The 14,102-nt window shown below is 50.3% G+C and overlaps 1 protein-coding gene across 1 annotated transcript in view; it reads right to left on the minus strand.

The window, feature by feature from the left end:
* Positions 1-3,240: 3,240 nt before the first annotated feature.
* The window catches only part of LOC138364817 (uncharacterized), a gene marked incomplete at its 5' end in the record, with an annotated part of 64,965 nt that continues 54,103 nt past the window's right edge, over positions 3,241-14,102 (minus strand). The window contains 2 exons of the mRNA XM_069324800.1: positions 3,241-11,438; positions 11,555-11,842. Of these exons, the coding sequence (XP_069180901.1) occupies positions 10,923-11,438; positions 11,555-11,842 (804 nt within the window). The remainder of the gene's footprint in view (positions 11,439-11,554; positions 11,843-14,102) is intronic.

The following is a 14,102-nucleotide window of genomic DNA, read 5'->3' on the forward strand; positions in this document are numbered from 1 at the left end:
AGTAGTGATGGTGGTGGTACAGTGAACTAGAGTGGCAGCACAACACCACAGTAGTGATGGTGATGGTACAGTGAACTAGAGTGGCAGCACAACACCACAATAGTGATGGTACAGTGAACTAGAGTGGCAGCACAACACCACAGTAGTGATGGTGATGGTGCAGTGAATTAGAGTGGCAGCACAACACCACAGTAGTGATGGTACAGTGAACTAGAGTGGCAGCACAACACCGCAGTAGTGATGGTGAAGTTACAGTGAACTAGAGTGGCAGCACAACACCACAGAAGTGATGGTGATGGTACAGTGAACTAGAGTGGCAGCACAACACCACAGTAGTGATGGTGATGGGTTATGGTACAGTGAACTAGAGTGGCAGCACAACACCACAGTAGTGATCGTGGTGGTACAGTGAACTAGAGTGGCTGCACAACACCACAGTAGTGTTGGTACAGTGAACTATAGTGGCAGCACAACACCACAGTAGTGATGGTGATGGTACAGTGAACTAGAGTGGCAGCACAACACCAAGGTAGTGATGGTGGTGGTACAGTGAACTAGAGTGGCAGCACAACACCACAGTAGTGATGGTGATGGTACAGTGAACTAGAGTGGCAGCACAACACCACGGTAGTGATGGTGGAGGTACAGTGAACTAGATTGGCAACACAGCACCACGGTAGTGATGGTGATGGTACAGTGAACTAGAGTGGCAGCACAACACCACAGTAGTGATGGGTTATGGTTCAGTGAACTAGAGTGGCAGCACAACACCACAGTAGTGATGGTGATGGTACAGTGAACTAGAGTGGCAGCACAACACCACAGTAGTGATGGTGATGGTACAGTGAACTAGAGTGGCAGCACAACACCACAGTAGTGGTGGTACAGTGAACTAGAGTGGCAGCACACCACAGTAGTGGTGGGACAGTGAACTAGAGTGGCAGCACAACACCACAGTAGTGATGGTGATGGTACAGTGAACTAGAGTGGCAGCACAACACCACAGTAGTGATGGTGGTGGTACAGTGAACTAGAGTGGCAGCACAACACCACAGTAGTGATGGTGGTGGTACAGTGAACTAGAGTGGCAGCACAACACCACAGTAGTGATGGTGATGGTACAGTGAACTAGAGTGGCAGCACAACACCACAGTAGTGATGGTGGTGGTACAGTGAACTAGAGTGGCAGCACAACACCACAGTAGTGATGGTACAGTGAACTGTAGTGGCAGCACAACACCACAGTAGTGATGGTACAGTGAACTAGAGTGGCAGCACAACACCACAGTAGTGGTGGTACAGTGAACTATAGTGGCAGCACAACACCACAGCAGTGATGGTGATGGTACAGTGAACTAGAGTGGCAGCACAACTCCACGGTAGTGATGGTGGAGGTACAGTGAACTAGAGTGGCAGCACAGCACCACGGTAGTGATGGTGATGGTACAGTGAACTAGAGTGGCAGCACAACACCACAGTAGTGATGGGTTATGGTTCAGTGAACTAGAGTGGCAGCACAACACCACAGTAGTGATGGTGATGGTACAGTGAACTAGAGTGGCAGCACAACACCACAGTAGTGATGGTGATGGTACAGTGAACTAGAGTGGCCGCACAACACCACAGCAGTGATGGTACAGTGAACTAGAGTGGCAGCACAACACCACAGTAGTGATGGTGGTGGTATAGTGAACTAGAGTGGCAGCACAGCACCACAGTAGTGATGGTGGTGGTATAGTGAACTAGAGTGGCTGCACAACACCACAGTAGTGTTGGTACAGTGAACTATAGTGGCAGCACAACACCACAGTAGTGATGGTGATGGTACAGTGAACTAGAGTGGCAGCACAACACCACAGTAGTGATGGTACAGTGAACTAGAGTGGCAGCACAATACCACAGTAGTGATGGTGGTGGTACAGTGAACTAGAGTGGCAGCACAACACCACAGTAGTGGTGGTACAGTGAACTAGAGTGGCAGCACAACACCACAGTAGTGATGGTGATGGTACAGTGAACCAGAGTGGCAGCACAACACCATAGTACTGATGGTGATGGTACAGTGAACTAGAATGGCAGCACAACACCACAGTAGTGATTAAGATGGTACAGTGAACAAGAGTGGCAACACAACACCACAGTAGTGATGGTGATGGTACAGTGAACTAGAGTGGCAGCATAACACCACAGTAGTGATGGTGATGGTATAGTGAACTAGAGTGGCAGCACAACACCACAGTAGTGATGGTGGTGGTACAGTGAACTAGAGTGGCAGCACAACACCACAGTAGTGGGGGTACAGTGAACTGGAGTGGCAGCACAACACCACAGTAGTGATGGTGATGGTACAGTGAACTAGAGTGGCAGCATAACACCACAGTAGTGATGGTGATGGTATAGTGAACTAGAGTGGCAGCACAACACCACAGTAGTGATGGTGGTGGTACAGTGAACTAGAGTGGCAGCACAACACCACAGAAGTGGGGGTACAGTGAACTGGAGTGGCAGCACAACACCACAGTAGTGATGGTGATGGTACAGTGAACTAGAGTGGCAGCATAACACCACAGTAGTGATGGTGATGGTATAGTGAACTAGAGTGGCAGCACAACACCACAGTAGTGATGGTGGTGGTACAGTGAACTAGAGTGGCAGCACAACACCACAGTAGTGGGGGTACAGTGAACTGGAGTGGCAGCACAACACCACAGTAGTGATGGTGATGGTACAGTGAACTAGAGTGGCAGCCCAACACCACAGTAGTGATGGTGGTGGTGCAGTGAACTAGAGTGGCAGCACCACACCACAATAATGATGGTACAGTGAAATAGAGTGGCAGCACAACACCACAGTAGTGATGGTGATGGTACAGTGAACTAGAGTGGCAGCACAACACCACAGTAGTGATGATGGTGGTACAGTGAACTAGAGTAGCAGCACAAGACCTCAGTAGTGATGGTACAGTGAAGTAGAGTGGCAGCACAACACCACTGTACCACCACCATCACTACTGTGGTGTTGTCCTGCCACTCTAGTTCACTGTACCAGCACCATCACTACTGTGGTGTTGTGCTGCCACTCTAGAGTTCATTGTACCATCACTACTGTGGTGTTGTGCTGCCACTCTAGTTCACTGTACCATCACTACTGAGGTGTTGTGCCGCAACTCTAGTTCACTGTACCACCACCATCACTACTGTGAACTAGAGTTGCGGCACAACACCTCAGTAGTGATGGTACAGTGAACTAGAGTGGCAGCACAACACCACAGTAGTGATGGTACAATGAACTCTAGAGTGGCAGCACAACACCACAGTAGTGATGGTGCTGGTACAGTGAACTAGAGTGGCAGGACAACACCACAGTAGTGATGGTACAGTGAACTAGAGTGGCAGCACAACACCACAGTAGTGGTGGTACAGTGAACTAGAGTGGCAGCACAACACCACAGTAGTGATGGTGATGGTACAGTGAACTAGAGTGGCAGCACAACACCACAGTAGTGATGGTGGTGGTACAGTGAACTAGAGTGGCAGCACAACACCACAGTAGTGATGGTGGTGGTACAGTGAACTAGAGTGGCAGCACAACACCACAGTAGTGATGGTGATGGTACAGTGAACTAGAGTGGCAGCACAACACCACAGTAGTGATAATGGTGGTACAGTGAACTAGAGTGGCAGCACAACACCACAGTAGTGATGGTACAGTGAACTGTAGTGGCAGCACAACACCACAGTAGTGATGGTACAGTGAACTAGAGTGGCAGCACAACACCACAGTAGTGGTGGTACAGTGAACTATAGTGGCAGCACAACACCACAGCAGTGATGGTGGTGGTACAGTGAACTAGAGTGGCAGCAGAACACCACAGTAGTTATGGTGATGGTACAGTGAACTAGAGTGGCAGCACAACACCACAGTAGTGATGGCACAGTGAACTAGAGTGGCAGCACAACACCACAGTAGTGATGGTACAGTGAACTATAGTGGGAACACAACACCACAGTAGTGATGGTGATGGTACAGTGAACTAGAGTGGCAGCACAACACCACAGTAGTGATGGGTTATGGTTCAGTGAACTAGAGTGGTAGCACAACACCACAGTAGTGATGGTGATGGTACAGTGAACTAGAGTGGCAGCACAACACCACAGTAGTGATGGGTTATGGTTCAGTGAACTAGAGTGGTAGCACAACACCACAGTAGTGATGGTGATGGTACAGTGAACTAGAGTGGCAGCACAACACCACGGTAGTGATGGTGGAGGTACAGTGAACTAGAGTGGCAGCACAACACCACAGTAGTGATGGTGATGGTACAGTGAACTAGAGTGGCAGCACAACACCACAGTAGTGATGGGTTATGGTTCAGTGAACTAGAGTGGCAGCACAACACCACAGTAGTGATGGTGATGGTACAGTGAACTAGAGTGGCAGCACAACACCACAGCAGTGATGGTGATGGTACAGTGAACTAGAGTGGCAGCACAACACCACAGTAGTGATGGTGGTGGTATAGTGAACTAGAGTGGCAGCACAACACCACAGTAGTGATTGTGGTGGTATAGTGAACTAGAGTGGCAGCACAACACCACAGTAGTGTTGGTACAGTGAACTATAGTGGCAGCACAACACCACAGTAGAGATGGTGATGGTACAGTGATCTAGAAAGACAGCACAACACCACAGTAGTGGAGGTACAGTGAACTAGAGTGGCAGCACAACACCACAGTAGAGATGGTGATGGTACAGTGATCTAGAAAGACAGCACAACACCACAGTAGTGGAGGTACAGTGAACTAGAGTGGCAGCACAACACCACAGTAGTGATGGTACAGTGAACTAGAGTGGCAGCACAACACCACAGTAGTGATGGTGGTGGTATAGTGAACTAGAGTGGCAGCACAACACCACAATAGTGATGGTAATGGTACAGTGAACTAGAGTGGCAGCACAACACCACAGTAGAGGTGGTGGTGGTACAGTGAACTAGAGTGGCAGCACAACACCACAGTAGTGATGGTACAGTGAACTAGAGTGGCAGCACAACACCACAGTAGTGATGGTACAGTGAACTAGAGTGGCAGCACAACACCACAGTAGTGATGGTGGTGGTATAGTGAACTAGAGTGGCAGCACAACACCACAGTAGTGATGGTACAGTGAACTGGAGTGGCAGCACAACACCACAGTAGTGATGGTGGTGGTACAGTGAACCAGAGTGGCAGCACAACACCACAGTAGTGATGGTGATGGTATAGTGAACTAGAATGGCAGCACAACACCACAGTAGTGATTGTGATGGTAGAGTGAACTAGAGTGGCAGCACAACACCACAGTAGTGATGGTGATGGTACAGTGAACTAGAGTGGCAGCATAACACCACAGTAGTGATGGTGATGGTATAGTGAACTAGAGTGGCAGCACAACACCACAGTAGTGATGGTGGTGGTACAGTGAACTAGAGTGGCAGCACAACACCACAGTAGTAGAGGTACAGTGAACTAGAGTGGCAGCACAACACCACAGTAGTGGAGGTACAGTGAACTGGAGTGGCAGCACAACACCACAGTAGTGATGGTGATGGTACAGTGAACTAGAGTGGCAGCACAACACCACAGTAGTGATGGTGGTGGTGCAGTGAACTAGAGTAGCAGCACAACACCACAGTAGTGATGGTACAGTGAACTAGAGTGGCAGCATAACACCACAGTAGTGATGGTGGTGGTACAGTGAACTAGAGTGGCAGCACAACACCACAGTAGTAGAGGTACAGTGAACTAGAGTGGCAGCACAACACCACAGTAGTGGAGGTACAGTGAACTGGAGTGGCAGCACAACACCACAGTAGTTATGGTGATGGTACAGTGAACTAGAGTGGCAGCACAACACCACAGTAGTGATGGTGGTGGTGCAGTGAACTAGAGTAGCAGCACAACACCACAGTAGTGATGGTACAGTGAACTAGAGTGGCAGCATAACACCACAGTAGTGATGGTGGTTGTACAGTGAACTAGAGTGGCAGCACAACACCACAGTAGTGATGGTGATGGTACAGTGAACTAGAGTGGCAGCACAACACCACAGTAGTGATGGTGGTGGTACAGTGAACTAGAATGACAGCACAACACCACAGTAGTGGAGGTACAGTGAACTAGAGTGGCAGCACTACACCACAATAGTGATGGTGATGGTACAGTGAACAAGAGTGGCAGCACAACACCATAGTAGTGATGGTACAGTGAACTAGAGTGGCAGCACAACACCACAGTAGTGATGGTGATGGTACAGTGAACTAGAATGACAGCACAACACCACAGTAGTGGAGGTACAGTGAACTAGAGTGGCAGCACTACACCACAATAGTGATGGTGATGGTACAGGGTACTACAGTGGCAGCACAACACCACAGTAGTGGTGGTACAGTGAACTAGAGTGGTAGCACAACACCACAGTAGTGATGGTACAGTGAACTAGAGTGGCAGCACAACACCACAGTAGTGATGGTGGTGGTACAGTGAACTAGAGTGGCAGCACAACACCACAGTAGTGATGGTACAGTGAACTGGAGTGGCAGCACAACACCACAGTAGTGGAGGTACAGTGAACTAGAGTGGCAGCACAACACCACAGTAGTGATGGTGATGGTACAGTGAACTAGAGTGGCAGCACAACACCACAGTAGTGATGGTGGTGGTACATTGAACTAGAGTGGCAGCACAACACCACAGTAGGGATGGTACAGTGAACTAGAGTGGCAGCACAACACGACAGTAGTGATGGTGATGGTACAGTGAACTAGAGTGGCAGCACAACACCACAGTAGTGATAGTGATGGTACAGTGAACTAGAATGACAGCACAACACCACAGTAGTGGAGGTACAGTGAACTAGAGTGGCAGCACAACACCACAATAGTGATGGTGATGGTACAGTGAACTAGAGTGGCACCACAACACCACAGTAGTGGTGGTGGTGGTACAGTGAACTAGAGTGGCAGCACAACACCACAGTAGTGATCGTACAGTGAACTAGAGTGGCAGCACAACACCACAGTAGTGATGGTACAGTGAACAAGAGTGGCAGCACAAGACCACAGTAGTGATGGTACAGTGAACTAGAGTGGCAGCACAACACCACAGTAGTGATGGTGATGGTACAGTAAACTAGAGTGGCAGCACAACACCACAGTAGTGATGATGGTGGTACAGTGAACTAGAGTGGCAGCACAGCACCACAGTAGTGATGGTGGTGGTACAGTGAACTAGAGTGGCAGCACAACACCACAGTAGTGATGGTGATGGTATAGTGAACTAGAGTAGCAGCACAACACCACAGTAGTGATGGTACAGTGAACTAGAGTGGCAGCACAACACCACAGTAGTGATGGTGGTGGTACAGTGAACTAGAGTGGCAGCACAACGCCACAGTAGTGATGGTACAGTGAACTAGAGTAGCAGCACAACACCACGGTAGTGATGGTACAGTGAACTAGAGTGGCAGCACAACACCACAGTAGTGATGGTGATGGTACAGTGAACTAGAGTGGCAGCACAACACCACAGTAGTGATGGTACAGTGAACTAGAGTGGCAGCACAACACCACAGTAGTGATGGTGATGGTACAGTGAACTAGAGTGGCAGCACAACACCACAGTAGTGATGGTACAGTGAACTAGCGTGGCACCACAGCACCACAGTAGTGATGGTGGTGGTACAGTGAACTAGAGTGGCAGCACAACACCACAGTAGTGATGGTGGTGGTACAGTGAACTAGAGTGGCAGTACAACACCACAGTAGTGATGGTGATGGTACAGTGAACTAGAGTGGCAGCACAAAACCATAGTAGTGATGGTACAGTGAACTAGAGTGGCAGCACAACACCACAGTAGTGATGGTGATGGTACAGTGAACTAGAATGACAGCACAACACCACAGTAGTTGAGGTACAGTGAACTAGAGTGGCAGCACAACACCACAATAGTGATAGTGATGTTACAGTGAACTAGAGTGGCAGCACTACACCACAATAGTGATGGTGATGGTACAGGGTACTACAGTGGCAGCACAACACCACAGTAGTGGTGGTACAGTGAACTAGAGTGGTAGCACAACACCACAGTAGTGATGGTACAGTGAACTAGAGTGGCAGCACAACACCACAGTAGTGATGGTGGTGGTACAGTGAACTAGAGTGGCAGCACAACACCACAAGAGTGATGGTACAGTGAACTGGAGTGGCAGCACAACACCACAGTAGTGGAGGTACAGTGAACTAGAGTGGCAGCACAACACCACAGTAGTGATGGTGATGGTACAGTGAACTAGAGTGGCAGCACAACACCACAGTAGTGATGGTGGTGGTACAGTGAACTAGAGTGGCAGCACAACACCACAGTAGGGATGGTACAGTGAACTAGAGTGGCAGCACAACACGACAGTAGTGATGGTGATGGTACAGTGAACTAGAGTGGCAGCACAACACCACAGTAGTGATAGTGATGGTACAGTGAACTAGAATGACAGCACAACACCACAGTAGTGGAGGTACAGTGAACTAGAGTGGCAGCACAACACCACAATAGTGATGGTGATGGTACAGTGAACTAGAGTGGCACCACAACACCACAGTAGTGGTGGTGGTGGTACAGTGAACTAGAGTGGCAGCACAACACCACAGTAGTGATCGTACAGTGAACTAGAGTGGCAGCACAACACCACAGTAGTGATGGTACAGTGAACAAGAGTGGCAGCACAACACCACAGTAGTGATGGTACAGTGAACTAGAGTGGCAGCACAACACCACAGTAGTGATGGTGATGGTACAGTGAACTAGAGTGGCAGCACAACACCACAGTAGTGATGATGGTGGTACAGTGAACTAGAGTGGCAGCACAGCACCACAGTAGTGATGGTGGTGGTACAGTGAACTGGAGTGGCAGCACAACACCACAGTAGTGATGGTGATGGTATAGTGAACTAGAGTAGCAGCACAACACCACAGTAGTGATGGTGGTGGTACAGTGAACTAGAGTGGCAGCACAACGCCACAGTAGTGATGGTACAGTGAACTAGAGTAGCAGCACAACACCACGGTAGTGATGGTACAGTGAACTAGAGTGGCAGCACAACACCACAGTAGTGATGGTGATGGTACAGTGAACTAGAGTGGCAGCACAACACCACAGTAGTGATGGTACAGTGAACTAGAGTGGCAGCACAACACCACAGTAGTGATGGTGATGGTACAGTGAACTAGAGTGGCAGCACAACACCACAGTAGTGATGGTACAGTGAACTAGAGTGGCACCACAGCACCACAGTAGTGATGGTGGTGGTACAGTGAACTAGAGTGGCAGCACAACACCACAGTAGTGATGGTGGTGGTACAGTGAACTAGAGTGGCAGCACAACACCACAGTAGTGATGGTACAGTGAACTAGAGTGGCAGCACAACGCCATAATAGTGATGGTACAGTGAACTAGAGTGGCAGCACAACACCACAGTTTTGGAGGTACAGTGAACTAGAGTGGCAGCACAACACCACAATAGTGATGGTGATGGTACAGTGAACTAGAGTGGCAGCACAACACCACAATAGTGATGGTGATGGTACAGTGAACTAGAGTGGCAGCACAACACCACAATAGTGATGGTGATGGTACAGTGAACTAGAGTGGCAGCACAACACCACAGTAGTGGTGGTACAGTGAACTAGAGTGGCAGCACAACACCACAGTAGTGATGGTACAGTGAACTAGAGTGGCATCACAACACCACAGTAGTGATGGTGGTGGTACAGTGAACTAGAGTGGCAGCACAACACCACAGTAGTGATGGTACAGTGAACTGGAGTGGCAGCACAACACCACAGTAGTGGAGGTACAGTGAACTAGAGTGGCAGCACAACACCACAGTAGTGATGGTGATGGTACAGTGAACTAGAGTGGCAGCACAACACCACAGTAGTGATGGTGGTGGTACAGTGAACTAGAGTGGCAGCACAACACCACAGTAGTGATGGTGATGGTACAGTGAACTAGAGTGGCAGCACAACACCACAGTAGTGATGATGGTGGTACAGTGAACTAGAGTGGCAGCACAGCACCACAGTAGTGATGGTGGAGGTGCAGTGAACTAGAGTGGCAGCATAACACCACAGTAGTGATGGTGATGGTACAGTGAACTAGAGTTGCAGCACAACACCATAGTAGTGATGGTACAGTGAACTAGAGTTGCAGCACAACACCACAGTAGTGATGGTGATGGTACAGTGATCTAGAATGACAGCACAACACCACAGTAGTGGAGGTACAGTGAACTAGATTGGCAGCACAACACCACAATAGTGATGGTAATGGTACAGTGAACTAGAGTGGCAGCACAACACCACAGTAGTGGTGGTGGTGGTACAGTGAACTAGAGTGGCAGCACAACACCACAGTAGTGATGGTACAGTGAACTAGAGTGGCAGCACAACACCACAGTAGTGATGGTACAGTGAACTAGAGTGGCAGCACAACACCACAGTAGTGATGGTGCTGGTACAGTGAACTAGAGTGGCAGCACAACACCACAGTAGTGATGGTACAGTGAACTGGAGTGGCAGCACAACACCACAGTAGTGATGGTGGTGGTACAGTGAACTAGAGTGGCAGCACAACACCACAGTAGTGATGGTACAGTGAACTAGAGTGGCAGCACAACACCACAGTAGTGATGGTACAGTGAACTGGAGTGGCAGCACAACACCACAGTAGTGATGGTACAGTGAACTGGAGTGGCTGCACAACACCACAGTAGTGGTGGTGGTGGTACAGTGAACTAGAGTGGCAGCACAACACCACAGTAGTGATGGTGGTGGTACAGTGAACTAGAGTGGCAGCACAACACCACAGTAGTGATGGTACAGTGAACTAGAGTGGCAGCACAACACCACAGTCCACCACAGTCACCTCCGTAATGTCACTGTGGTTGACTGCTGCCCTCACCACATCCAGGCCGCTCACCACATCACCGAAGACATATGGCCTCTGGCGACCAGCCTGGCGGTCCCTGGTGATGATGATGAACTGGGCACTCTTGGGACCCCCCGGCGGCCACCACCTGGACCCCACAGCTCCTGCCTGGCCTGACTGCTGGTACTGCCCCCGGAGGTCAGGCAACAGTGGGGCTCCTCCCTTACCATCATTACTCTCGTAGTCTCCGCCCACCACACGCTCACCCGGGTAACCCTTGTCCACCACCATCAACAGTTTAGTGTTGCGGTAGGTGTGGCCCCGCTGGCCCGTACACAACAACACAAACTGTCTGGCCAGCGGAGTGTCAGGGGTCAGCCGGATGGTGACCCGCCCTCTTGTTGACCCCGCCCACCCGAGGTCAAGGAACGCCAGGGTGCAGGAGGGGTCCAGCACGCCCACAACATCACTCTCCTGCACAAGATGATATAAATCATGCTGGTAACTGTATAACAAAATGTTATCATATTAGTTATCACAACTCAGTAAGTCAGTAATGTCAGTAAGACTAGTGGGGGTAATAAAGTAACCTGGAGGGTGTGGGCGTGGGCGGGCGTGGGCTGACGCAGGAGTGGGTGGAGGTACAGCTGTCCGTCTTGTAGAGTTATCCTGGCGGAGCGGCGGCCATCTTGGTCTTCCTGGACGGCCACCACCCGGCCAGCCTCCACCAGCCTCTTGACGGCCACCACCCGGCCAGCCTCCACCAGGCTCTTGACGGCCACCACCCGGCTAGCCTCCACCAGGCTCTTGACGGCCACCACCCGGCCAGCCTCCACCAGGCTCTTGACGGGCTCCATCATCCTGCGGAGGTCCTCAACCTGTGGACAGTGTCAGCCCCATTATCAGCTGTGGACAGTGTCAGCCCCATTATCAGCTGTGGAAAGTGTCAGCCCCATTATCACCTGTGGACAGTGTCAGCCCCATTATCACCTGTGGACAGTGTCAGCCCCATTATCACCTGTGGACAGTGTCAGCCCCATTATCACCTGTGGACAGTGTCAGCCCCATTATCACCTGTGGACAGTGTCAGCCCCATTATCACCTGTGGACAGTGTCAGCCCCATTATCACCTGTGGACAGTGTCAGCCCCATTATCACCTGTGGACAGTCAGCACCATTATCACCTGTGGACAGAGTCAGCACCATTATCACCTGTGGACAGTGTCAGCCCCATTATCACCTGTGGACAGTGTCAGCCCCATTATCACCTGTGGACAGTGTCAGCCCCATTATCACCTGTGGACAGTGTCAGCACCATTATCACCAGTGGACAGAGTCAGCACCATTATCACCTGTAGACAGTGTCAGCCCCATTATCACCTGTGGACAGTGTCAGCCCCATTATCACCTGTGGACAGTGTCAGCACCATTATCACCTGTAGACAGTGTCAGCCCTATTATCACGCGTAGAGTGTCAGCACCATTATCACCTGTAGACAGTGTCAGTCCCATTATCCCGTGGACAGTGTGAGGCCCATTATCACCTGTAGACAGTGTCAGCCCCATATCACCTGTGGACAGTGTCAGCCCCATTATCACCTGTGGACAGTGTCAGCCCCATTATCACCTGTGGACAGTGTCAGCCCCATATCACCTGTGGACAGTGTCAGCCCCATTATCACCTGTGGACAGTGTCAGCCCCATTATCACCTGTGGACAGTGTCAGCCCCATTATCACCTGTGGACAGTGTCAGCACCATTATCACTTGTGGACAGTGTCAGCCCCATTATCACATGTGGACAGTGTCAGCCCCATATCACCTGTGGGCAGTGTCAGCCCCATTATCACCTGTGGACAGTGTCAGCCCCATTATCACCTGTGGACAGTGTCAGCCCCATATCACCTGTGGACAGTGTCAGTCCCATATCACCTGTGGACAGTGTCAGCCCCATATCACCTGTGGACAGTGTCAGCCCCATTATCACCTGTAGACAGCGTCAGCACCATTATCACCTGTGGACAGTGTCAGCACCATTATCACCTGTGGACAGTGTCAGCCCCATTATCACCTGTGGACAGTGTCAGCCCCATATCACCTGTGGACAGTGTCAGCCCCATTATCACCTGTCGACAGTGTCAGCACTATTGTCTCCTGTCGACAGTGTCAGCACCATAATCACCTGTGGACAGTGTCAGCACCATTATCACCTGTGGACAGTGTCAGCACCATTATCACCTGTAGACAGTGTCAGCCTCATTATCACCTGTGGACAGTGTCAGCCCCATTATCACCTGTGGACAGTGTCAGCCCCATTATCACCTGTGGACAGTGTCAGCACCATTATCACCTGTTGACAGTCAGCCCTATTATCACCCGTAGAGTGTCAGCACCATTATCACCTGTAAACAGTGTCAGTCCCATTATCACGTGGATAGTGTGAGGCCCATTATCACCTGTGGACAGTGTCAACCCCATTATCACATGTGGATAGTGTCAGCCCCATTATCACTTGTGGACAGTGTCGGCCCCATTATCACCTGTAGTCAGTGTCAGCCCCATGATCACATGTGGTCAGTGTCAGCCCCATTATCACCTGTGGACAGTGTCAGCTTAATTATCACCTGTGGACAGTGTCAGTCCCATTATCTCCTGTAGTCAGTGTCAGGCCCATTATCAACTGTGGACAGTGTCAGCCCCATTATCACCAGTGGTCAGTCCCAGCCCCATTATCACCTGCTGACTGTGTCAGCCCCATTACCACCTGTGGTCAGTGTCAGCCACATTATCACCTGTGGACAGTGTCAGCTTAATTATCACCTGTGGACAGTGTCAGCACCATTATCACCTGTGGACAGTGTCAGTCCCATTATCTCCTGTGGTTAGTGTCAGCACCATTATCAACTGTGGACAGTGTCAGCCCTATTATCACCTGTGGTCAGTGTCAGGCCCATTATCACCTGTGGATAGTGTCAGCCCCATTATCACCTGTGATCAGTGACAGCCCCATTATCACCTGTGGTCAGTGTCAGCCCCATTATCACTTGTGGACAGTGTCAGGCCCATTATCACCTGTGGACAGTGTCAGCCACATTATCACCTGTGGTCAGTGACAGCCCCATTATCACCTGTGGTTAGT

This window comes from Procambarus clarkii, chromosome 14 (genome assembly GCF_040958095.1).
Source record: "Procambarus clarkii isolate CNS0578487 chromosome 14, FALCON_Pclarkii_2.0, whole genome shotgun sequence".
Lineage (NCBI taxonomy): Eukaryota > Metazoa > Arthropoda > Malacostraca > Decapoda > Cambaridae > Procambarus > Procambarus clarkii.